The sequence below is a fragment of the Strongylocentrotus purpuratus genome, unplaced genomic scaffold (assembly GCF_000002235.5).
Source record: "Strongylocentrotus purpuratus isolate Spur 01 unplaced genomic scaffold, Spur_5.0 spur5_contig_867, whole genome shotgun sequence".
Taxonomy (NCBI): Eukaryota; Metazoa; Echinodermata; class Echinoidea; order Camarodonta; family Strongylocentrotidae; genus Strongylocentrotus; species Strongylocentrotus purpuratus.
The window spans coordinates 2,715,342-2,741,992 of NW_022145576.1; the positions used below are offsets into that span (position 1 = coordinate 2,715,342).

The 26,651-nt window shown below is 37.1% G+C and overlaps 2 protein-coding genes across 2 annotated transcripts; both read right to left on the minus strand.

Annotated features, from left to right (window-relative positions):
• Positions 1 to 3,705: 3,705 nt before the first annotated feature.
• LOC756019 (collagen triple helix repeat-containing protein 1) lies at positions 3,706 to 14,102 on the minus strand. The gene is made up of 4 exons (XM_030975727.1): positions 13,558 to 14,102; positions 12,523 to 12,672; positions 11,253 to 11,460; positions 3,706 to 4,909 (listed from the first exon to the last, which is right to left on the minus strand). The coding sequence occupies exons 1-4, from the start codon at positions 13,687 to 13,689 to the stop codon at positions 4,761 to 4,763; spliced, it is 639 nt and encodes a 212-aa protein (XP_030831587.1). The 5' UTR covers positions 13,690 to 14,102; the 3' UTR covers positions 3,706 to 4,760.
• A 3,986-nt stretch (positions 14,103 to 18,088) lies between these two features.
• Positions 18,089 to 23,311, minus strand: LOC115920284 (collagen triple helix repeat-containing protein 1-like). Its single transcript, XM_030975783.1, has 4 exons — positions 22,868 to 23,311; positions 21,102 to 21,251; positions 19,649 to 19,856; positions 18,089 to 18,442 (listed from the first exon to the last, which is right to left on the minus strand). The coding sequence occupies exons 1-4, from the start codon at positions 22,997 to 22,999 to the stop codon at positions 18,294 to 18,296; spliced, it is 639 nt and encodes a 212-aa protein (XP_030831643.1). The 5' UTR covers positions 23,000 to 23,311; the 3' UTR covers positions 18,089 to 18,293.
• Positions 23,312 to 26,651: the final 3,340 nt, after the last annotated feature.

The following is a 26,651-nucleotide window of genomic DNA, read 5'->3' on the forward strand; positions in this document are numbered from 1 at the left end:
CACCAAAGGTCTCCCATTACCTACAAGTGTAGGTAATAAGAGACAGTTACAAATCAAGACATTTTAAATACAATTTGAATGAAAATGGGATTGTTATAGTTAGTTCAAACACTTTTTGAAAGAGATACATGCAGCCAATGAACTTACTGTAATTTTGAAATGATTTTAAAACAATGTGGCCCAAATATTTCTGTAGTTTTTTGTTTACAGTAATAAAGGTGCTTTAAATTATGTTTAAATACTTTCAGAATAATGTTCTGGCAATGTGACTTTTACATTGATCAAACTCACAGCACAGAAACAACTGATCGACACGAACAATCAAATATGTTTCATGATAGTGCCTTTCAACATTAAATGGACAACTGGGGGAAAGTAGGCCCCCATCTTGGACCTGGTGTCCCCCATTGCCTACACACATTTCTGATCAGACACCATTCATAATGTGCATTGCAACACCCATTCACAACACACAATGGCCATAATTTTTCTGTGATGGTTGGCACACTTCATAAACTTCCTTTTAAAACTACTCTTTAAGAGCCACCCCTAAATATCTGCATACATCACAACATTCGGTGAAAATTGTGTTTTTATATCAGAGCAAAATTTTACGATCAAAATTGATCATCTTGGTCAATTTTGCCAATTTTCTCGGAAAAAGAAAGCATTGTAGTCTTCAAAATGAATTGGATATATGCAGTAGTCTTATTAAAGTCCACATATGGCGCTATGGCAATATTGGAGCCAACACGGACAAACGGTGATGGATTCAAGCTTGGTGGTCTCCCATTCCCTACGGTCTCCCATTCCCTACACCTACCCTATCTTGAATGGTGTATAAAGATAAACAAATATTGAAATCATCCCTGATAATATAATCTCAATGTAGGGGTATGTACCAATGTCTAAAAAATGGTATATTTTCGCTATGAGATTTCACTATCTAGGTGCCCTTTTTCTTCTCCAGAAAGTGTCCGTTTCTGTTGGTGCCCCCTCCCCCCTTCCACTTTGGAAGTCGCTCCGCCGCCCCTGACTGAAATCCTTCCCTTTGATTGGCTAAGAGCAGATTTTTATTAGATCTGTGGCAATTGTTAGTGATGAAAATAATGAAACGAGGCCCTGATTCCCCCTCCCTCCCCCATGACATAACCCTCGCTACGCCACTTTACGTCTTTGCTCACCCATCATGGCCCATGACCCGAGTATGTTAAAGCTGTCGCCATACCGAAGCGTACACCACTCTCTCGATCTTGTTTGGGTTGGAGCCCTTCAGTGGAAGAAGAAAGTTTGACGAATTAGATCGATTTATTACTATTTTTTTTTTAAACAGTCTTCGTAAAGAGAGGTGTTTCAAGCGGTTCTAAAAAAAAAATCGATTAGGGTTGGACGTAATAAAGGTTTTCCTCCTATTGTTTTTTGTTTGATCTGTTCCCGGGACATTATACGCACTCTCACCCTCGAAGATGTCTCCAAACTCCACCGTCCAATAGTGTGACGTACATAGTCTACTTGTTGTTGTTGTTTTTCCCCCTTTGCTTTGCTGGCCCACCAGTAATTGATACATACATGTCTACTAAGCAACATTGTACTCTGATGTGTTTGTGCTCTATATGCGCGTGTGCTATCATTTTAGTGGCACACTATCTAAACATCAAACGAAAATAATGATGTTGCCTACAACTTTAGGTTAGTTTTCAACCTCTGTCGACAATTTTTGAGAACCTCTTTGAGAACAAAAAAAAATTGTTGTCCATACGCCCCTCCCATTCAAAATGTTCATTGACATTTTTGATCTTTTTTCTTTGAATATGAGGATCTTTTGGGAGCACGGATTCACGCCAGTACACCAAGTTCATCGCGGGGTAGCTTCATGGAGCTGCTTGGAAGGATGATCACTTCAAGGTTCAGAGTTTAAGGTTCAGGGTTCAAGGTCCAAACTACACTTCATGCGTTTGTTTCCATTCTGCTTGCATTCAATATATTCTCTCCCTTGCCCAAAAGAATATAGTTTTTCATGTTAGTTACCCACATGTCTAAATTGAACTCTATAAACAAGAAATTTAAACTACATAACACGATCGCGAAGACTTTCGAAAATTCAACTCAAGTGCAGTTTCATTAGGCCTAAAAAAAAAGATGTTGTATTGCCCTTTAGGTGCCAATCCATGGGTCGGTCGGTCGGAACTTTTATTTCTTAACTTTTTTTTTTTTTAACTCCCTCTTTGGACTTATATTTTTCAGTTTTGTATAATGTTTTTTCCTCTAAAAAACGGTAAAAAATTATTAAAAACTTTTTTTTAAGCCGACCGTAGATTTCAAGGTTTTGGGGTCGGTCGCAAAGGACATGCAACATCTTTTTTAGGCCTTACTGTAATGCGCATTCCATAAAGACATGTTCAGATTAAGTAATATACGACAATAAAAATTGTTCGCACATTTCAAATACGCGATAGACAAGGCTAACAGCGAACAATAATACACACGTATTCAGGGTTTCCGCTTCATGTTCTTTTATTTAACATTTTCATCTACAAATACGTAATGAAATTAGGTATGATTCATGCACAGTGAAATGTGACGTAAAAATATTGTTTTGGTTTGATATAAATTTAGAATATTACACAGCGTATAAATTATGTCATTTTAGCTCTTTTTACCACAATAGGGTAAATTTTGATATGATGGACGCAGTTATGATTAACGGAGTATAGGCCCAGTGAACATATACAGTATGTGCAGTTAACAACTAAATTATTCACACCCTTACCAGGTTTTTTCATTTTCTAATTGTGTGAAAAAATTCCTTGTCCCGATTTATGTTTTTTTTTAGAATGTGACATATCAAAACTTACATCTAAATGTATTCAACAAAGGCCCTAATTCAATCAGCCTACCTTTAATTTGTTGAGTTACGAAAAACGCAAAAACATCAAATTTACAAGGGTATGAATAATGTGTTCGTTAACTGTATACTGTGATATCAAAATGCTCTATTGGTCCGTCATTAATTCCGAATAGTATGACCCAGTTTTCATTTAATGCATTTATAATGTATTAATCGATCATTGCAATATTATTCAAATTATACGAATTAATTGAAAATACGGGAAAAAAGGAGTATGTGCATGCGGTGGCTAATAAGGCCAATTATATCGTAAAAATCGCCAAACCTCCCCTCCCGTTACAAACTTTACAAAATAAACAAATATTTGAAACTGGCGTAACGATTCTAATATTCCAATTAAAAACCGGCGAAAATTGAGAAGCGACAATAACTGGATTTATTTAAAAATCATACATGGACCTTGTTTGATATGGTCAGATGATAATAAATATAAACCACATGGAAAACAATAAATATTTGAACAGTATTTCACAACCATAAAAATGGTAACTCGTCGAATGCAAATAAATCTATTAATATGATACAAACTACATAATATATTCATAATTATCAACCTGAAATCAAATCAATTTGAAAACTAACTACGATAAAAGCATCTCTTGGAAATGGATTTGCATCAAAATTTCCCAAACTAAACAAAAACATCTGAAGCAAGTTGCAATACTTTCCAGTGGGGGCCTTTGTATATAACACCCATCTCAATCGATCGGACACGTAGTCGATTTTTGTTTCCTTACTATTCTCTGCCTAAAAATATTGATCGAGAAGTAGAAAGGACTATTCTCCTGCCCCCGTCCTTTAACAGAATCCTTTACATTGTATACACCGTAAAAATAAATGTTGGGTCAAAATTGCCGAACATGAGGGAAGTCGTTATGTTCGACCAACGGTTAGACAATTTTGCACCCACCTGGGACCCGTTTCACAAAGCCTTTTTTTTCAATAACAAATGACAAAAATCAGTGACAAATCTGCTGACAACTAATCAAAAGTAAAGATATCAGTAGCTTATAACAAAAACTGTTATTTTGCACTGGTGACACGTTTTTGTGAAATGGGCCCTGGTGTAATATTTTGGACGACCATAACTACCTTTCACTAAAATAAAAAATGAACACCAAATTGTCCAAGTTGGAAATTATTGCCTACAAAAGTTGGTCAGACATTGATTACCCTCATTATGTCTCACCCGGCATTGTTACAGTGTACATTATATAGTTGAAAACAACAGCTACCATCAAAATTCACGAGCAAGTCTCAGTAATACGAAAGTAGTTTTCCTTTTCCGATCAGTTGTACCGCCCAATATTTAGACGGACCAAAACTTAGCTGACGGTAATTATTTTCCAAATACGTCATTTCGTGCATATTAGATCACTTATTTTACGTACCCTTTGTGGTCGTTTCTCAAGACAATGGTGGAGCGCATGCAGAAGGGATGGGCGGCAACATACAATACGACTGACGTCATTGAAGGTCTATTTTTATTTTTTTATTTTTTTCAACTTTTTTGTACTATACATTTGCAGAATAAATGATGAATCATAAACTTTCCACTATACATAACTCATGATTACCGTCGTTTTATGAAAACTTACTTGATCCCATTCTCAGAAAGACTGTTAAAAATACGTCAGTATAATGCGGGTTGTTGCCTTGGTAACATTTTTTTCTTTTATTCATCGGACTAAGATTGTTGAAGTTTGTCAAGCATTTCAATTGTTCAGGTTTAATAGTCCAGAAATAAAGTTTGCCTCCAAATTTGTTTAAGAACTTCCAATTGTCCCGGTGCGTCCACAGTGCCAATAAAACTTGGAGTCGGAACTTGGATTATCACCGCGCTTTCTTGTGCCTAGTCGTAAGGAGATTTTGTAACTTCTTCGATCATGATATGACTGCCACTGTTCCATCCGGTGTAGCAGTCGTAGGTCCCATAGCCGCTGCATTGCCCGACATAGAACCCTACTGTTACGCTGCCAGCACCGATGCCGTAGCAGTACCCTGAAAGATAAAAAGGTACAGGGGAACAGCTTACACATTTTGTTATCGGCACAGTATATCTGATTTTTTAAAGGCCAACTTACAAGTACATGTCTTGAGTAGAATTTTTGTTTGTTAAATAAATAGGGGAAAGTGGGGCATAACGGACCCGGGGGGCAAAATGGAACTTTGAAATTAGCATATGTTAAAAAAGGTCGCCCTCTGTGCAAATTCTTGAAGAAGAGAAGATGCCAAAATAATTTCAGCACTGAATTTTCATCCGGTTAAATCGAGGCACATCGGAGTAAGATCTCATCCAAAAAATTACAGCCTCATGATCTAAAGTAAGGGGATGTTCATATGGCTGAAATTTGGTAATTTTGGTATCGATTCTAATCAAATATTTGTATATATTAATCATAAAGATATCAACGTTAAGACTCGCCTGTTTGCATGCCAACTATGCTTCAGGTATTTTCTACGCAAACTTTTATTAAAAAATATGTCATTGGGGCAAAATGGACTATATAGGTACGGGACAAAATGGAACAGGGTTCCGTTTTGCCCCAATTGAAAATAACATATCTTGTGAAAGCTTGACTTAAGCAAATGCCAAGGGTTTACGGCTTCAAATAAAAATGTAAAAAAGTAAACCACTCCAATGTTATGGTGTCCCTGTTGGTCCTAAAGACTGAATGGTTGAGTGAATGTGCGTGTGCACTTGTGTGTATGCATATATGTATTTTTATCATTATATTTGGATTTTCTTGTTGTATTTTTAAAAGTTAAACGTTTTCCACTCTTTATTTCCAAATATCATTCATTGTTGAGCCAGTAGGTGCTTTAATTATGGCGACATTATAGCACAGAGACAACAAATGCATAAAGGGAATAAAAATCAACATTACTAATTTTGTTTTGTCTTGTAAAATAATTCACAAAAATAAACAAAATACTGTTTTCGCCCTTTTTATAGGGGCCTGTTTACCAATGTTTCATGTTCCATTCTGAAAGTAGTTGGTTCATAAAACAAATCGATAGTTGTTCTAGTTTCCCAGCCAGTTTTAGATGTATAAGTTAGCTGAATTCAAAGTATGTGCCTAGCAGTTGGTTTACGTGACTAGTGGTTGTATCAGAACGAAAATGTGACCCATATTACAGTCTAAGAAATTGAGAGTGTAGTGCACATTTTACAAGTCTACATTTTCTAGTTTTAAATCAGGCTTTATTACGATTACCTTTCCAGTTTTGCCCCATAAATGTTTGAAACTACTATAGGCTTTCATTATGCAGCTCTGCCCACCAAGTTTGCTTAAAGTTACTTTAGGTACATTACTCAATATAGAACGTTAGAGTTCTGATGGGGCAATACGGATCCGTAGATCCATTTTGTCCCAGGGGGGAGTGCCATTTTGCCTCAGGGATGGGGCAAGTTGGATTTTTCTTTTGTAAAATTCGTTTCGAGTTTCTCTGCAATTTTACCGTGGTTTTTGTCGGTTTCTCGTTGACATAATAAAGTGCATACAACATCTATCTGAAACTGTTATTTTTACTGTTTTTGTGTCGTTGATGACGTCATATTGAAAGTTTGAAATTAAGTGTTCCATTATGCCCCACTTTCCCCTAGTTCATTATTCATTATCTACAGTAAAAAGTGAGTACATCCTAATGAAAACGGTAAATATTTCAGCGTAACTCGTTTGTGCGCTATACGCTGATCACGATCAGAGGTTTCTAATCTTAACGTCGAGACCGCGCCCCTCCTCAATAAAAGGCTTGTGACGGGGCAGTAGCCCTTTTAAGGGCGTTTTAATTCCTTTGAAATAAAAACGTGGTGAAATCCTGGAAATTTGACTGATAATGATGATGATCATGATTGCTTTAAATGTGTCGACGTTTCCATAAGTATGCTTTCATAGAGGTGACATGGTCTGGTGGATACGTCACCTGACTGTGGATCACAAGGTTCGCGGTTCGAGTACCGCCGCGGCACTAATACCTTTTGGCAAGCCATCAATCTACATTCTCCACCCAGGTATCGTAAATGCCCCCCCCCCCCCCTCCCGCCCCCCCCCCCCATTCAGTGTTATTTAGGGTACGCATATGCATGTTCCCAGCACCCCTCCCCCTTTTCAGCATAAGTCCGGTGTGTAAAGTCAATACGGGTAGATGATTTTGGGAACACGCATGCGGTCCCTTCGTTCCCGGAGTGGGGGGGGGGGGCGTAAAGGGTACCAATCATAGTACGATTTACAACCAGGAGGGTGAGAGATGAAGTGTATGCTGGTCGAAAGAAGCTGCGGGAGACAACTACTCGGGAGCTGGGCTTCTCAAGAGATGAGAGGATGATGTTCATCAACGAAAATCTTGCCCCGGCAACGAGGTCACTACTGAGGAAGGTGAATGAGGAAAGGAAGAAGGCTGGCTGGAAATTCCTGTGGACTGTAAATGGCACCATCCTGGTGAGGAAGAACCCCAATATGCCACCGATAGCCATCCATCGAGAAGAGGATCTCAACAAATTAAGTAGGGCCTAGTATGCTTCTGCCTTGTTGTACATTCATAATTTTATCTGTAAATAATGATTGACTTTGACACGATGACGAACATTTCCAGTGATTCTGATAATGTCACACAGGATATATTATGTGCTAATAATGATGAATTGAAATGTGGATTGGATCCAAATGATAATGCTTCGGGTCTCATTTCCTCAAACTATTATACTGAGTCCTCGGCCAAAAATATTTTCAAAAGTATAACTGATTCTTGCTTGTCTATATTACATCTTAATGTTAGAAGTCTCAACAAGAATTATGAACAGTTTCGTTCGTTTCTAGATAACACAGGAGTTCCCAAAAATACAGTATTAGGCGTAACTGAGACGTGGCTTTCAGATCAAAATAATACACTGTTTTCTCTCCCTGGATATGATATACTTACAAATAATCGTACAAACAAAATAGGTGGTGGTGTTGCATTCTTTGTGCCAAGTCAATTTGAATATGTTGTAATCGAAGACATGAAAGTGATGAATGAAATTGCAGAAACTTTGTTTATTGAAATTACTGATCGCAATAGAAGAAAAACTATCTTGGGAGTTGTTTATAAGCCACCTCAGAGCAACCATGCTGATTTTCTGGACACTTTGAATAATTTATTACACTATCACTCCGTTCAAAACAAAAAGTGTATCATAATGGGAGATTTCAACTATGATCTCTTAACGAGTGATGCTAATATTCATGCACATGATTTTTTAGAGACATTCCTCTCTGCCTCTTTCTTGCCACTTATTTCTAGACCCACTAGAATAACCAATACTTCGGCAACTCTTATTGACAACTTTTTTTCAAATGTACGCTCTGAATTTAAAGCTGGCATAGTTCTGTCAGATATTTCTGATCATTTCCCGATTTTCATGTATTATTCAGAACGATTTCAGGCAAATAACTCTCCTAGTGATGCACCTAAAAGACGTGTATATAATGACGAAAACCTATGTGGATTGAAACTAAGCCTAGAAGAAGAATCTTGGGATGACGTATTTAATACAGATGATGTTAACCAGTCGTATGAAATCTTTATTGGAATTTTTATGTCTCATGTAAATCGAAATATTCCTTTTTCTAAACCCAAGTCTAAAAATTATAAGAAGTCACCCAGACTACCTTGGATAACGAATTCGATTCTACGTTCAATAAATCGAAAAAATAAATTATACTATAAATATATATCTAAATTAACTGATCAAACACGGATCCAGTATACTAATTATAAGAATAAACTTACAGGAGTGATACGTACTGCTAAAAAAGATTATTATCATGATCAATTCAATCGTTGCAAAAATGATCTTAAAAGAACATGGAAGATCATCAATTCTACCATCAACAATGGATCAAAGCATTCTAAGATTACTAAGCTTAGACATAATGATGCAATAGTTGAAGATGAAGTTCAGTTGGCAGATATTTTCAACAATTATTTTTCTCAAGTTGGTTTTAATCTTGCTAGGCACATACCATCCACGTACCGTTCATTTCACCACTATTTGGGGGAGAGAAATGAAAGTTCTATATTTTTCTCTCCTACGTACCCACAAGAGATAATTAAGATTATATCTGGCCTAAAAATAAATAAGAGTGCAGGATTTGATGAAATTGATAACAACCTTTTACAGAAAACTATGAATTATATTGTTGATCCTCTCGTTTATATATTTAATTTGTCATTATTATCTGGACATATTCCAGAATCAATGAAAATTTCGAAAATAATCCCAATTTTCAAAAAGGGTGACAGTACATTAACAAGTAATTATAGACCAATCTCATTGCTTACAACCTTGTCTAAAATCCTTGAAAAGTTGGTCCACATACGGACCATGAGTTTCTTTAAAAAGCACAACATCCTCTCTGATACTCAATTTGGCTTCCGAGAAAAGAGTAGCACTACTCATGCCATACTTTCTTTAGTTCAAACGGTTGCCGAAGCTATCGATCAGTCTTCTAATACGGTTGGTTTGTTCATAGATTTTTCTAAAGCATTTGATACTGTTGATCATGATGTACTTCTTTACAAACTTTCTCACTATGGAATTAGGGGAAAACCGTTGACGTGGTTCAAGAATTATCTTAAAGGGCGCTCCCAGTTTGTTTCGCTGAATGGTAATTTCTCTGAAAGTAAACCTGTCCTTTGCGGAGTTCCGCAAGGAAGTATTCTTGGCCCACTTTTGTTTATTATTTATATAAACGACATCGAGAGGTCATCTTGTCTGCTTCAATTTATACTTTTTGCTGACGACTCAAATATTTTTTTGTCACATCGCGATCCAGAGCAATTGACGCAAATACTAAATAACGAACTTAAAAGTGTGGCAAATTGGATAAAAGCAAACAAACTGTCACTTAACTTAGACAAAACTAGTTACATGCTATTTAGTAATAAGGTTGCAACTTTGCCTAATTGTATAATTTTTGATGGTACTGTCATTCAAAGGGCCCGAACAACTAAATTTTTGGGGCTAGTTATTGATGAAAAACTATCTTGGAAAGCGCACACTGACAATATCTGCAAAATCATTGCTCGCAACACTGGTATCCTTAGTAAATTAAGACACTTCCTACCCCATTATATTATGTTATCCTTGTATTCTACGCTTATTCTTCCTTACTTGAATTACGGACTTATTGCCTGGGGCAGTGCAGCAACTTCCCAAATTAATAGACTCTTTATATTACAAAAAAGAGCGATTCGTATTATTAATAATGCAGATTTCCGGGCACACACGAATAATCTTTTTCTGAATAATAACATTTTGAAAATTAAAGACTTGTATATTTTTCAGCTTGGACAGTTAATGTACAAGCTCAACACTAAACAATTACCTTTGCCTTTTAATGATATGTTCGTAAGAAATGATTCGATTCATAGTTACCTCACTCGCCAGGCGAGCTCTTTTCATTTACCATTAAATAGAACATCTTTTGCACAAAAGACATTTGTTTTTACAGGTCCAAAACTGTGGAATTCTCTTTCAAATGATATTATACAGTGTAATTCGATACAAATTTTCAAAAGGAGACTTAAAAGCTTTCTTCTGAATAGTTACTAGGCTATTGCATTCCCCAATCAAATATAATTTGTAGTGTGACTTTATGCAACTTTGATTATTTCTTTTTATAAACATGTATGTATTTATCAATGTTTTGCGTTTAAAAGTTATTTTTTTTTGTATTACTGAATCAGTTACTGTTATTATTGTTGTTTTTGTTTTGTTTTCTCATAAAATGATAATTCATGATAATTACTTTTACAGGGGGGCTTACACCCTACAAGCTCTGCTTTTTAGTCGGCCCTCCTTCCCTTTCAATTTCATGTTTATTTTTTAATGTATTGTATTGTGCAAATTGATCTATATGTATATAAATATGTGAATATGTTAAAATATACCATCATTGTAAATATGAACGATTGAAAGAGGAAAAATAAATGAATTGAATTAAATTGAATTGAATTGAATTGCATGGTAAAGGTATTTATCCCTGAATGCAATTAGCGCCTTATAGGGCAGCTGTCCTAAGCAAGGGTAATAATACTACTTTGCGCGTTGAGCATTTGCTATGATGGATACGTGCGCAGTATAATTGTAGCTATTATCATAATGATATGGCAAAAGTAAGTTATTGTCTTGCTAAAGGACATTAGTGCCTAAACGGGGCTCGAACCCCTGACCTCCGCATCTCCAGTTAACGGGTTTAATCTTATCGACCACGACACCTCTAACCTCGTACTTGAGTTAACCTATATACGGAAATTCCCTGACATTTTCCCGTTCAAGATAATTATTTTGATAACTCACCCATCATGACCCTAGGTCGATACAGGCTATAGCTGTTGTAACCCGAAGCGTACACGACTGCCTCGATCCTGTTCGGATTGGAGCACTCCACACCACCGAAGGCAAAGTACCATCTACAGCACCCCGTCCCTGATCCAGATAGCCGAAGGTTACCCGACCAAGAGACGTAGATAGCTGTGTCGGAGTACTCTTTTGTAAAAGAGCAGGACTAAGAAAAAAATATGATATATTCATGAGAAGAGGTTTGGGTTGTAATTAATGAATTATCCCTCCCTCCCCCCCCCCCACATCTTTTTTTGATCGACAATTATTTGTTTATATTCAGATGCTTGTAGGCAAAACGATTATACTTTTCCTTCTTTCATGTTTATTTATATATCTATTTTTTAATAATAATGTAGAATTTTTGCGAAGATCAAAAGTAAATTTGGAAATATGGCGATTGTGTGTTTTATATGATCTATCGATGCCCCTGACCCAATATGATCCATCGTTTACAGACATCGTAAATGTATTAAAGGGATAGTTGAGTTCTGTTTTCAGACCGCAAATGCCTTCAAAGTGCATGGTTATTGCTCTTATCCTTATCTATGACACTTGCTAAAATTGCTATGAAGGTAATTTTAGACCCAATGTGTGAAATTAAGCCAATACGATCACACCAATTCAGCTCCACTTTTAAAAAAATACGGTGACCGTTAATTATGTAATTAAAAATAACAATACATGGGCCGGCTGGTTGTGCGTAATATAACCAACACGAAAACGCCAACAAAAAAGCCAACACCGGCATTGGCTGAAAAACGACGTAAAAGGCGCTATTTCGTTTTTTCAACAACTTTTTCAAATTATCTAATATTTGTGTTGGTACACAAGTATTAGAAATTATGATATTTGTGGATATTTCAGGCGTCTCTGAACCGATTTTGATCAAGCAAAGATGATTTTGTCATTTAAATTGTTTGTTCTTTCAAATTTGACACTCAGTTTTTCATTATCTCACAAAAAAAATATTATTTTGAGTAGCGCTCCTGCAACAGAACTCAACTATCTCTTTAAGCGCTATATTGATAGTAATATTGATAATAATAACAATAATAATAATAATAATAATAATGATAATATATAATACACATAGTTGGTTCTCTTATAGCTCTTATGTCTAACAGACGTGACACCCCTGGCGCTCCATGCACGATTATTACCGTGTCTAATATTATCATTATTATTATTATTATCATTATTAATCTCATCATCATCGTCATCATACCTTGTACAATCCCGAATCTCTACCATCATTGACTGACGACCAAGAGCATTGTTTCCAGTTTGTGGTTACTGGACTAGGTGCCCCGGACTCCCCGTCGGGCCCGGGGGGACCCGGTGGTCCAGCTGGCCCGGGAGAACCTGCAGAACATTCCTGCAAAAATATATAATTAATGAGAGATTATGCCATATAGGAATGAATGGTGTGTTTCCCTTTGAGGGATTTCATATTGATTTCACCCAAGAGGACAAGACGCTGACAATAAGGAACAAAATCAACAACAACAACAGCAAAATCCAAAATCAACAGCAGCAATGATATTGACAACAATAACAACAGCGGCAGCCCCCCAAAAAAACTAATACAAAATAATTCTCATCTAAATAGGTGGGAAACACGTCCTTCCTCTTAACTTTTGTTTGATTTATTAAAACAATCTTTATTTTAAACAAAATTGAAGATTATGAGTTCCACACGGCTTGAAAATAGGATGAGTATATAGTTACCTTGACTTTTAACATTTTACAGGGTTAATCAACTGCTAATAACATTCATTTAACCATTTGAAGAAAAAAATGTCTCTCTCTCTCTCTCTCCTCTTCACTTATCTCTTTCTCTCTATTTTTTCTTTCTCTCTCCTTTTTTCCCTGTCCCCCCCCCCCTCTCTCTCTCTCTCCTTTTATTCCTCTTTGCTTTTGGCCACCTGTATTTAGAGAGTATCTCTGTTTTCAATTACTCCTCTCAAGAGGGAACTCCCTTTTCTTATACTTACCCATTTAAGAGTAGATTCCCCTAATATAATTTTCCTCTCCAAAACGAAGTGAACCCTAAAATAATGACACCTAAAAGAGAGGATTTCCACTCTCATATATTTACATATACACACAACAACAAATATTCTTACAAAACAATTATCACCAGCATTTGTAAAACAATTTGTTTAGTCACGTTAATGCTAAAAGGACATTGTCATGATTGTAGCCATTATCAATACATGATGGTAGTGTCCTTTTTGCAGGAAGCCGATCGACGAATTACCTCTAGGACGATCTGCCTTTTGTAGACCTCTGCCTGTTCCACCCCTTCCACAACTCTCAAGGTGGCGAAACACAGGAGAAGAAGAGCTACACGAAACCAAGAGGAGAAACCCATCCAATCTCTTGAGCCCATCTTCGCTTGTTTATTCCTTATTAAGTTCTCCAAGTTATATTTGCCTTCAAAGTGTTGGTAGAACCGATGCCCTATTTAAAGTGTCTTATCAAAATATAGTCAATGGCTATATTCCTTTCGCTGTTGCGCATTGAAGTCCATGTATACAACAAAGATGCAACTACTGCGGTGGGCTGCGCTAACATTAAAACGAGACAAATAATTCATTTCGTGTCTCTTGTCAATACAAAATGGAGACTTTAACAATCGTCGAATCGATTTGGACTTTACAGAAATAAAGACATCGTAAGGAGAGTTTACTTCGAGGGGAGGTGCAAAATCGATAAAGGTTGGACAGAAGACAGACCCTTGTTAACCACGGGCGGATCTATAAGGTTGTCCATGGGTGGACCGAACCGGCCACAGCCTCCCATGGCGAAGAGGGTGTGACTGACAAGCACGTCGACTTTCGCCCCCCTACCCCTCCCCCGCCCTATTCTGACAACCCTGGATACGCCTCGTTGATTGTTTAATTCATCAATTTCTTCCTCATATCCATTGTACACTGACAGTAATGTTGTCTGTTAAAGGTAAAGACCAGTATTGGTAACGCCCCAATTTCAAAAAATGAAATGGAAGCTCTCATTACCAATTATGTGAAAGAATATGTTTTGACTAATACATGATGATAAAATATTTGCCGGGAAACCGCCTACTAATTCATATATTTGGTAAATTTGTTTCTCTCATGGACTGTGAGAGATATAGGATAGTCCCATATACATCTTTCTGTGTATAGTGCTTGTAACTTTACGAAGAATGGGCCAAATTTCTTATCATTTTGATGATTCCAGAACCTTGCAGATGCTAGATGCTAGATGATCAACCTTTTCTGATCGATTCCACAACGTTTCTTTCACAATGCAATCGCATGACCATAACTGGTCTTTACCTTTAAGTTTGAATATTTTCTTTTACTTCTTTTCGTGAACGGATTGTGAGAATATGATTTTATTTCTTTATATATATAAAGTTTATAATTATCTTCTCAGAGCTTTATTGATCAATCTCTATGGCTCTTTAGATTGATCACACTCTGCTATTTCAAAGTTATACATGATATTACAATAAAAACTGTGAGCTTTCAAGAACATAACGTACTGCATATTTTGATAAATTAAAGAGCAGAGGAAGGATAAGAAAGAGGGGTAGATAATTATGTATGGGTAGAGAGAGAGAGAGAGAGAGAGAGAGGGGGGGGGGAGACACAGAAGAAGGTAAAGAAAAATATTGCTTAGAGGGAAGAGAGAGAAAGAGCACGCATCGTCAACAAAGTGTCATGTTGATGATCACGATCGTCGACCCCCTGGAAAATATTACTTTACCAAGAAATTCCCTTTTTGTAATTAATGAAAAGTGTCTGTTCTCATATATATGATCTGATAAGTGCCCCTTTTTATATATTTCCTATTGTCGCTTACAAAACGTGCCTTAAAATCCCGCAAAGAGTCATATAACTAGATCCTCAGAAAAAGAGAGGCATCCAAATAAAAAAATAGGTTCCCCTATACTGATTCCCATATAATTTTGGGCAGTGGAGCAGGGGGACGGAGCCACAACGCCCCAAATTTATAAGAACAAGCGGCAACTGTGGATATTGTGGAGATTTGTTGTTAAAGTGCAGGTTCATAGAAAATCACAAATATGGCAAAATTACTAGAAACTGGTAAGCTAACAGATGGCCATCATGCAAGTTTTTAGGTCAACTACATATCGGGTGATTTATAAAAATACAAATAAAACAACGTCCATAGCATTTGGGATATGCGAGAGATTCGCCGGAAAAATAACGATGTTTTAATGCCGTCACAATATGAACCAATCCTGCCCAAGCAGACGACATCCCATAAAGAATGGACATAATTGCAATGCTTTTATTTCTCAAATTATAATGAGTTTAGTGTATATAAATATGATGGAATTTTACACCATTCAAAAAGGGATATGACCCTCATTCTGATAACTAAATTCTTTTGTTTGTAAATACACAGGATATGGGTTAATGAACAATCAAAGAAATCACACTTTCAAATTAAAAAACCTCCGGAATGATAGCATGGACGTCATTTGTTCCCTCTTGAAACGCCGAACATGCCGCGGTGTATGCAGCTGAAAATACATTGGCGTCTTATATTGTTTACAAGCGACGGATTCCATTTTTTTATCCTTGCATTTTCCATCAAAATAGTACCATGCACGGGGTTAAGAGTGAGGCAATAGATTAAACATTTCGCCTGAGGGTATTGAAGTAAGAGAAATAACTGAAGAAAATATGACAAAACAGGCACTGAAATTGTGTGAGATGTCATGGGACATCGTCTACTTGTGCACATCATGTTCAACATGTGACGTCATATCTCAGCAGCGACCGGGGACCTCTTCAGGTGCTTTGTCGGGGCTTTATCTAAGCGTTTTGTAATTGTTAATAATCATTACTTCGAATGTTTCCAAGCATTAGCTTTTGATAACTTTGGCCAATCAAAGTGTCACCTTTGCGATAATGACATTAAAGTTAGTTTTTTAAATCAATGAACCTTCTCTTTAACAATATCCTTTACATTGAATACACCGTAAAAATAAATGTTGGGTCAAAATTGCCGAACAGGAGGGAAGTCGTAATGTTCGACCATCGTTTAAACAATTTTGCACCCACCTGGGACCCGTTTCACAAAGTCTTTTTCCAATGACAAATGCCAAAATTCAATGACAAATTTGGTGATAACCAATCAGAAGTAAAGATATCAGTAGCTTATAACAAAAACTGTTATGTTTCACTTATGACACGTTTTGTGAAATGGGACCCCGGTGTAATGTTTTGGCCGACCACAATTACCTTTCACTAAAAAAAAAATGAACACCAAATTCCCAAAGTTGGAAATTATTGCCTACAAAAGTTGATCGGACATTGATTACCCTCATTATGTCTCACCCGGCATTTGTACAGTGTAAATTTTATAGTTGAAAACAACAGCTACACAATTTAACGATCAAGTCTCAGTAATACGAAAGTAGTTTTCCTTTTCCGATCAGGAATTGTACCGCCCAATATTTAGACGGACCAAAATTTAGCTGACGGTAATTATTTTCCAAATACGTCACTTCGTGCTCATTAGATCACTTATTTATGTACCCTTTTGTGGTCGTTTCTCAAGACAATGGTGGAGCGCATGCAGAAGGGATGGGCGGCAACATACAATACAACTGACGTCATTGAAGGTCTATTTTTATATTTATTTTTTGAACTTTTTTATACTATACATTTGCAAAATAAATGATGAATCATAAACTTTCCACTATACATAACTCATGATTACGGTCGTTTTATGAAAACTTTCGTGATCCCATTCTCAGAAAGACTGTTAAAAATACGTCAGTATAATCATAGGTGCCGGAAGTGGGGGGGGGGGGGGGGCAAAACGCATTTTTGCCCCCCCCCCCCCCAAAAAAAAAAAAGTAAAGAAGTAAACATGGTTTGTATTTTTAATCCAAAAGAACGTAACAATAATAAAAACCTGAATTAAATCACATATACAATTCCATTCAAAGAAAAGGAAAGTTCACAGGAATTAAATTTCATAAACATTGCGCATGCCACCTATACGGTATTTATCAATGGAGGTCTCTATAACAGCGATACGCGCATATCGTGGACATATTGTGCGAGAATAGGAAAGCATGTCCGTTTTTTTTTGTTATAGGGGTGAGAAGACATGAGCCCCTAAACGCTGGCGTACTGATGGAGGGGGGGGGGGGGGGTTATGTATTTCTTATTCGAAACAAGTGATTTACAAATGTTGATGTTGTGACATGATTTTCCGGCATTTTTTTTCCATTTTTTTCGTAAGTCATACCTTTTTATGCGTTTGTTGGAAAATAAGAAATTCCCAAATTACAGTCAGGCGAAATACGCTAATTTAGAAGCCTTTATGTCATGATATGCAAAGTGGCTGGGCTCGAGCCCCCCCCCCCCCCCTTTTTTTGTGAAAAAGTATGTTAAAGAGAAGAAAAAAAGAAAGACGGAGAAAAAAATAGGTGACCTGCCAATGTCACAAATAAGGTATAAAAATGCTCATCTGACCGTAATTAAATGCTTAAAACCCCTGAGCTTCCGGGACTTTGCCCCCCTAGACCCCACCAATGGCCCTACGGCGGCCCCCTGGATGCTCATCTGACCGTAATTAAATACCTAAAACCCCTTAGCTTCCGGGGGTTCTGCCCCCTGGACCACACCAAGGGCCCTAACATGGCTCCTGGATGCTCATCTGACGCGTAGTTAAATATTAAAACCTCTGAGCTTCTGGGGGCTCTCCCCCCCCCCCCCCCCTCTTGGAACACGTCAACGCGCCTGAGTATAATGCGGGTTGTTGCCTTGGTAACGTTTTTTTTTCTTTTCTTCATCGGACAAAGATTGTTGAAGTTTATCAAGCATTTCAATTTATTGTTCAGGTTTAATAGTCTAGAAATATAGTTTGCCTTCAAGTTTTGTTCAGAACTTGTCCCGGTGCATCCACAGTGCCAATAAAACTTGGACCCGGAACTTGGATTATCACCGCGCTTTCTTGTGACTAGTCGTAAGGAGACTTTGTAACTTCCTCGATCATGATATGACTGCCACTGATCCATCCGGTGTAGCAGTCGTAGGTCCCATAGCCGCTGCATTGCCCGACATAGAACCCTACTGTTACGCTGCCGGCACCGATGCCGTAGCAGTAACCTGAAAGATTAAAAGGTACAGGGGAACAGCTTACACATTTTGTTATCGGCACAGTATATGATTTTTTAAAGTCCGACTTACAAGACAGTACATGTCTTGAGTAGAATTATTGTTTGTTAAATAAAATGGTTCATTATTCATTATCTACATTCTACAGTAAATAGTGAGTACATCCTAATGAAAACGGTACATATTTCAGTGTAACTAGTTAGTGCGCTATACGCTGATCACGATTAGAGCATACTAATCTAAACGTCGAGACCGCGCCCCTCCTCAATAAAAGGCTTTTAACGGGGCAGTAGCCCTTTTAAGGGCGTTTTAATTCCTTTGAAATAAAAACGTGGTGAAATTCTGGAAATTTGACTGATAATGATGATGATCATGTTTGCTTTAAATGTGTCGACGTTTCCATAAGTATGCTTTCATAGAGGTGACATGGTGGATACGTCACCGGACTGTGGATCACAAGGTTCGCGGTTCGAGTACCGCCGCGGCACTAATGTCCTTTTGGCAAGCCATTAATCTACATTCTCCACCCAGGGGGGTGTTTCACAAAGATCCTAAGTTGAACTTATCTCTAAGTTGGACTTAAAAAATATGGAAAGCCATTAGCATCTTTGAAAATATATGTAAAATTTATTTTAAAAGGCATAAAATGTTGATTCAAATCATTCATATTTTCTATCATCAAGGAGATTTCATGTTCTGGATGTGGAATTTATAAAAAGTCTTAAATACTTGAATTTCTGCTTTTGAATATATTTCATTTTAAGGCTCCAATGGCTGTCCTTAATTTTTATGTCCCACTTAGTGTTAAGTTCTACTTAGGATCTTTGTGAAACACCCCCCAGGTATCGTAAATGGCACCTGCATGGCAAAGATATTTATCCCTCTCAATGCAATTAGCGCCTTATAGGTCAGCTAAAACAAGGGTAATAATACTACTTTGCGCGTTGAGCAATCCTATATGATGGATACGTGCGCAATATAATTGTAGCTATTATCATAATGATGTGGCAAAAGTAGGTTATTGTCTTGCTAAAGGATATTAGTGCCTAAACGGGGCTCGAACCCCTGACCTCCGCATCTCCAGTCAACGGGTTTAATCTTCTCGACCACGACACCTCTAACCTCGTACTTGAGTTAACCTATATACGGAAATTCCCTGACATTTTGCCTTTCATGATAATTATTTTCATAACTCACCCATCATGACCCTAGGTCGATGCAGGTTATAGCTGTTGTAACCCGAAGCATACACGACTGCCTCGATCTTGTTCGGATTGGAGCACTCGACACCATCGAAGGCGAAGTACCATCTACAGCACCCCGTCCCTGATCCAGATAGCCGAAGGTTACCCGACCAAGAGACGTAGATAGCCGTGTCGGAGTACTCCTTTGTAAAAGAGCAGGACTAAGAAAAAAATATGATAATAATAATAATAATATTTAGCTTTTATATAGCGCTTAATACAAATGTCTCTAAGCGCTTTACAAATATACTACATGTATTTCCCCGGTCATTGGATTCAGTGCTTGCCCGCAGACGCTGTGTGCACAATCTCCACTCCCTGGGGAGCATTCCAGCCAGGCGTTACTTGACGCTCAAAAACTGTTTGACCAACAATGACGGTCGCATCCTACCGAGAAGAGGTTTGGGTTGTAAATAATGAAATATTAGCCCCCCCCCCCACATTCTTTTTTTGATCGACAATTATTTGTTTATATTCAGATGCTTGTAGGCAAAACGCAAATGGATCATACTTTTCCTTCTTTCATGTTTATTTATATATCTATTTTTTTAATAATAATGTAGAATTTTTCAGAAGATCAAAAGCAAACTTGCAAATGTGGCGATTATGTGTTTTATATAATCTATCGACGCCCCTCATCCAATATGATCCACCGTTCACAGACATCGTAAATATATTAAAGATAAAGGTGAGTTCTGGTCATCCGATTGCATTGTGAAAGAAAACGTGTGGAATGGATCAGAAAAAAAGTTGGTCATTTCGCATGTAAGTATTGGTGTGTACTGCAAAGTCATCAAAATCATAATAAATTTGGCCCAGTTTTGGTAAAGTAACAAACACTATACACAGAAAGATGTATATGGGACTACACATGATGTCGGGGCTACTAACCTTGATATTCTAATCTTTCTATTCTCATTACTCAGCCAGTATACATTTTCTACCAATCTTGAACACATTCAGTGTAAGTTTCGTTAGATTCTGTGAGAATTCATTTTTTTTAAAAACCAGAACTCACCTTTAATTATGCACTATATAAACCAAAAATAACATTTTTGTTATTATTATTATCTCGTTATCATAAATATTGATAATAATAATAATAATAATAATAATAATAATAATAATAATAATAATAATAATAATAATAATAATAATAGTAATAATAATAATAATAATAATAATAATAATAATAATAATAATAATAATAACGATAATAATAATATGAATGATAATAATAACAATTATTATTATTATAATAATTATAATACACATTTTATAGTTGGTTCTCGTTTAGCTCTTGTCTTACAGACGTGACACCCCTGGCGATCCATGCACGATTATTACCCCGTCTAATATTATTATTACTTTTATTACTATCATCATTAATCTCATCATCATCATACCTTGAACAATCCCGAATCTCTACCATCATTGACTGACGACCAAGAGCATTGTTTCCAGTTAGTGGTTACTGGACTAGGTGCCCCGGACTCCCCGTCGGGCCCGGGGGGACCCGGTGGTCCAGCTGGCCCGGGAGAACCTGCAGAACATTCCTGCAAAAATATATAATTAATGAGAGATTATGCCATTTAGGAATGAATGGTGTGTTTCCCTTTGAGGGATTTCATATTGATTTCACCCAAGAGGACAAGACGCTGACAATAAGGAACAAAATCAACAACAACAACAGCAAAATCCAAAATCAACAGCAGCAATGATATTGACAACAATAACAACAGCGGCAGCCCCCCAAAAAAACTAATACAAAATAATTCTCATCTAAATAGGTGGGAAACACGTCCTTCCTCTTAACTTTTGTTTGATTTATTAAAACAATCTTTATTTTAAACAAAATTGAAGATTATGAGTTCCACACGGCTTGAAAATATATAGTTACCTTGACTTTTAACATTTTACAGGGTAAATCAACTGCTAATAACATTCATTTAACCATTTGAAGAAAAAAAAGGTCTCTCTCTCTATCTCTCCTCTTCACCTATCTCTTTCTCTCAATTTTTTCTTTCTCTCTCTTTTTTTCCCTGCCACCCCCCCCCCCCCCTATCTCTCTCTCCTTTTATTCCTCTTTGCTTTTGGCCACCTGTATTTAGAGAGTATCATTGTTTTCAATTACTCCTCTTAACCCTTAAAAGGCCGGGCTATTTGAGGTCTTAGTATGGCCGGGGGGGGGGGGGCCATTATGGCCCCCTTAAGATCTCGGCCGATCGCCGAGAAAATTTGCACGCATGTCAAGTGAAGTGTAAAAAATAATATGATAATTTCAATTTTTTGTAAAATGTACTCATTTGCATATGTATGGTAATTTATGCAAATAAAGTCATAAAAATTACATTTTTACCCATAAATCATATATTATTCATATTTAAGCATTCTTTTTCACTTCATATATTCATTAGACCATTCTGAATAATAATAATACAACAAAAAAAAAAATGGAAGAGCCAGCTTTTTCCTTATGTTATCCCTTGTTTTGATAATTTCTTAGGCATTGTTTTTTAAAGTTATGTATTTCATTGTTTTTGTTGTTTTATTTCATTTCTTAGTACAATTCAACTATTTTGACTCCCAAAACAACCACCTAAACTATAAACAAGATCCAATAACCCATGTTTGATCTGTTTTTAGGAAAAATGACTTTTCCTTATGTTTTGTACACAAATCACGAAAATGAGCGATTTTCGGGCTGACATGCAAAGACAAAAGGTCACGTGACCTTGTAACCGTAGGTCCGATTTTCAAAAAAAAATCTTTTAAAAGTTGCGCAAGACTCGAAAGAAAAAAGTCAGCGAGCGGCGGGGCGCCATCCATATGCTTTCCCGAGCAATCAGAAAAATCGTGGAGGGGCCTTATTAGGGTTAAGAGGGAGCTCCCTTTTCTTATGCTTACCTATTTAAGAGTAGATTCCCCTAATATAATTTTCCTCTCCAAAACGAAGTGAACCCTAAAATAATGACACCTAAAAGAGAGGATTTCCACTCTCATATATTTACACATACACACAACAACAATTATTCTCACAAACAATTATCACCAACATTTGTAAAACAATTTGTTTCGTCACGTTGATGCTAAAAGGACATTGTCATGATTATAGCCATTAGTAATACATGATGGTAGTGTCCTTTTTGCTGGAAGCCGATCGACGAATTACCTCTAGGACGATCTGCCTTTTGTAGACCTCTGCCTGTTCCACCCCTTCCACAACTCTCAAGATGGCGAAACACAGGAGAAGCAGAGCAACACGAAACCAAGAGGAGAAACCCATCCAATCTCTTGCGCCCATCTTCGCTTGTTTATTCCTTATTTAGTTCTCCAAGTTACATTTGCCTTCAAAGTGTTGGTAGAATAGCATCTAGAACCGATGCCCTAAGTGTCTTATCAAAATATAGTCAATGTCTATATTCCTTTCCCTGCTGCGCATTGAAGTCCTTGTGTACAACAAAGAGGCAACCACTACGATGGGCTGCGCTAACATTAAAACGAGACAAATAATTCATTTCGTGTTTCTTGTCAATGCAAGATGGAGACTTTAACAATCGTCGAATCGATTTGGACTTTACAGGAATAAAGACATCGTAAGGAGAGTTTACCTCAAGGGGAGGTCCAAAATCGATGGACAGAACATAGACCCTTCTTCATGATGACTCTATGCGGATCTATAAGGTTGTCCATGGGCGGACCAAACCGGCCACAACCTCCCATGGCTAAGAGGGTGTCGACTTTCGCCCCTACCCCCTCCCCCGCCCTATTCTGACAACCTTGGATACGCCTTCGTTAATATTGTTTAGTTCATCAATTTCTTCCTCATATCCATTGTACACTGACAGTTGTCTGTAAAGTTTGAATATTTTCTTTTACTTCTTTTCATGAACGGATTGTGAGAATATGATTTGATTTCTTTATATATAAAGTTCTCAGAGCTTTATTGATCAATCTCTATTGCTCTTTAGATTGATCACACTCTGCTATTTTAAAGTTATACATGATATTACAATAAAACTGTGAACTTTCAAGAACATAACGTACTTCATAGTTTGATAAATTAAAGAGCAGAGGAAGGATAAGAAAGAGGGGTAGATATGTATGCGAAGAGAGAGAGAGAGAGAGAGAGAGAGAGAGAGAGAGAGAGAGAGAGAGAGAGAGAGAGAGAGAGAGAGGGGGGGGGGTAGACAGAGAGGGGGAAGACACAGAGGAAGGTAAAGAAAATTATTATATCGAGGGACGAAAGAATAAGAGAGGCTTCATAATTATAAAAATAGGTTCCCGCAATGATTCCAGTATAATGTGAGTCAGTGGAGCAGGGAGAGGGGGTCACAACGCCCGAAATTTATAAGAACAAGTTGTACCCCTTGAAGAAACTTTTTGTTTTGTTAACTCAAAACCATGATTTTCAAAGCTCGCTCGGTAATCTCACTCGCCTTTGCAGCATATTTTCTTATCATATAATTTTAGAAGCTCACATCCTAAGAATATTGACATTGATGCTGCCTTGTTTATTCTTCTAAAAGAGATTGTGGTCTGGGCTAAAAGTGAATTTCCTTCCATTTTGATTTTTTCTCTCGAATAACAGTCGATTTGTCACAATGCTATACCTCTACAACTAATTGAAAATTATTGTTCATAAAATGATAAGATATTTACCGTATATGGTTATTTGAAAATACACTCTGTATTGATAAATGGTATGGTCCTAAAACGAAAATATATCATATCCCTGTAAATAATATATATCACTGTAAACACACACAATTATTCATACGTGACACTCCATTCTCCTATCTACTCATATAACAGCATCATGTAGCCCTCCCTCCCCACTTCCGTTGCTTTCGACTCAAGCAGGGGCGGATCTAGCTTTTTGCTCAGGGGGGGGGGGTTGACCAATAATGACGATGCGGAGCATCGTCCACGAGCCGCGAAGCGGCGAGCCGATTTTTTTGGGGTGTTTATTTGAACCCCGTAAGTGATGTTTTCCTGGCATCTATTAACACAATGGAGACCATAAAAAGCAGTGCATGATAACGTCTTTTTAAATCAAGTAACAGTTAAATACACAGTTATATCCAGAGTTATCATGTGTTTGGTTAAGTTACCAGATGAGTTGAATATCTTCTCACAATATTTGCACTTGAAAGGGTTTCTCTCCAGCGTGCGTTCTTTTTTCTTTCTTTTTTTTCTTTTTTTTTTCTTCTTTTTTTTTTTCCTTTTTTTTTTCCTTTTTTTTTTTTAATGTGGGGATTTTGGGGATGAGAATCGGCAACGCTGGCCTAGCTTGTCACTTCGGCGGTGGCCCGTGTCCTCAAAAAAGCTGATGGGGGGGGGGGGGGCAAGGGACTCTGTGACATTTGTTCGCCCAACCCCCCCCCCCCTCCCCCCAAAAAGAAATAATAATAATAATAATAATAATAATAATAATAATAATAATAATAATAATAATAATAATAATAATAATAATAATAATAATAATAATAATAATAATAATAATAATAATAATAAATGAAATAAATACATAGAAATAGAATAAAATAAAATTACAAGTTTAAAAAAAAAGATAAGATTTAAAAAAATGGTCCCCGGATTTTTTTTTTTTTTTTTTTTTTTGGGGGGGGGGGTTGCAACCCCCCCAACCCCCCTCTAGATCCGCTTCTGTCAAGCATTCATGCTTATGGCAGTTGGCCTCTGAATTAATCTTGATTCTTTAATTTACCTCCGTACTTTCAAGTTTTCAATAAAACTTATGTATTTGTTTCGGTATTTGTATAGATTATATTATATATTATTATTGTTGTTTTTATATTTTGTATTTGATTTTCAATAAATGCAGAAACATCTAGTCTACGAACAAATTTAAAGTTAAACTTGCGATCTTCATCATCATCAGAAAAAAACTTTGATAATTTGCCCGACCACTTCGCTAGCTGGCAGAAAATTTAAGGACCATTTAAATACAAAGTAACCAAAGAAAAAAAATGAATACGCACTATAGTTTGAAATTGTTTGGTTTGTTCATGTAGGGGCAATTCCAAATTGTTTTCAGTAATTTTTTGATGTGTTAAAACGAAAATCGACTCGGAGCTCGGAGAATTAAGGAAGTAACAGAAAAGAAGGGAAAAAAAGGGGAAGACGACAAAGAAGAAGAAGAAGAAGAAGAAGAAGAAGAAGAAGAAGAACAACAACAACAACAACAACAACAACACCAACAAGAACAAGAACAAGGAAGAGGAAGAGAAAGAGGGAAAGAAGGGAAGAAGAAAGACGGGGAGGAGGAGAAGGAGGGGTATGGAATGAGAAGGAGGAGGGGGAGGGAGGAGGAGAGAGGGAGAGGGAAAGAGAAAGAGAGAGAGAGAGAGAGAAAAAGAGAAAGAGAGAAGAAGAAGGCCGAAAGATAAAGAGGCAATCAGACAAGTTATAATATTTCTTTCATCCACTGCACTGTGGTTGAAATGTGAGGGCAGCAGACAGATCACAAATTGAGAATATTAATTAATTGCAGTCAACGAGCTAGCTGAGAAGCCAGCGACGTACTGCTTGAGAGACAAAGTCACTGTTTATTTCTACTTAGCAAGCGGTCATTTATTCTGTAGTTTGACACGAACTACCTATTAAGTCATAGATTGTTTTCACCTAGTTTGGAAGGCATATCGAAAACGTTTGATCTGTTGTAGAAGAGGATTTTGCGGACCAAGGTGTTGATTGAATTGACACGTTTGTCGAAGCGACACGTCGCCGAAGTTTCGGGCGATCAGCTAGCCTCATCAGCGGTTTCCTGCAGGAGAATCAGAGGCGACTAGTTACTAGCGAAGCGAAGCTTAATCTGAGTTGTTCCAGATCAGACAGTGCACGGCGACTTCCTTCCATTTCCATTCGTGAATGTGAGTAAAGCAGAACTTGATCTTTTACTAAAACTGTAAGAGTTCCACTGTAGATTTAGGTCA

Coding starts and splice junctions, on each gene's coding strand:
- LOC756019 (XM_030975727.1), bottom strand. CDS start 13,689: ATGGGCTCAAGAGATTGGATGGGTTTCTCCTCTTGGTTTCGTGTAGCT. Junction 12,673..13,557: donor AAAGGCAGATCGTCCTAGAG/GTAATTCGTCGA, acceptor ATATTTTTGCAG/GAATGTTCTGCAGGTTCTCC. Junction 11,461..12,522: donor GAGATTCGGGATTGTACAAG/GTATGATGACGA, acceptor TTTTTTTCTTAG/TCCTGCTCTTTTACAAAAGA.
- LOC115920284 (XM_030975783.1), bottom strand. CDS start 22,999: ATGGGCGCAAGAGATTGGATGGGTTTCTCCTCTTGGTTTCGTGTTGCT. Junction 21,252..22,867: donor AAAGGCAGATCGTCCTAGAG/GTAATTCGTCGA, acceptor ATATTTTTGCAG/GAATGTTCTGCAGGTTCTCC. Junction 18,443..19,648: donor TCGACCTAGGGTCATGATGG/GTGAGTTATGAA, acceptor TTAATCTTTCAG/GTTACTGCTACGGCATCGGT.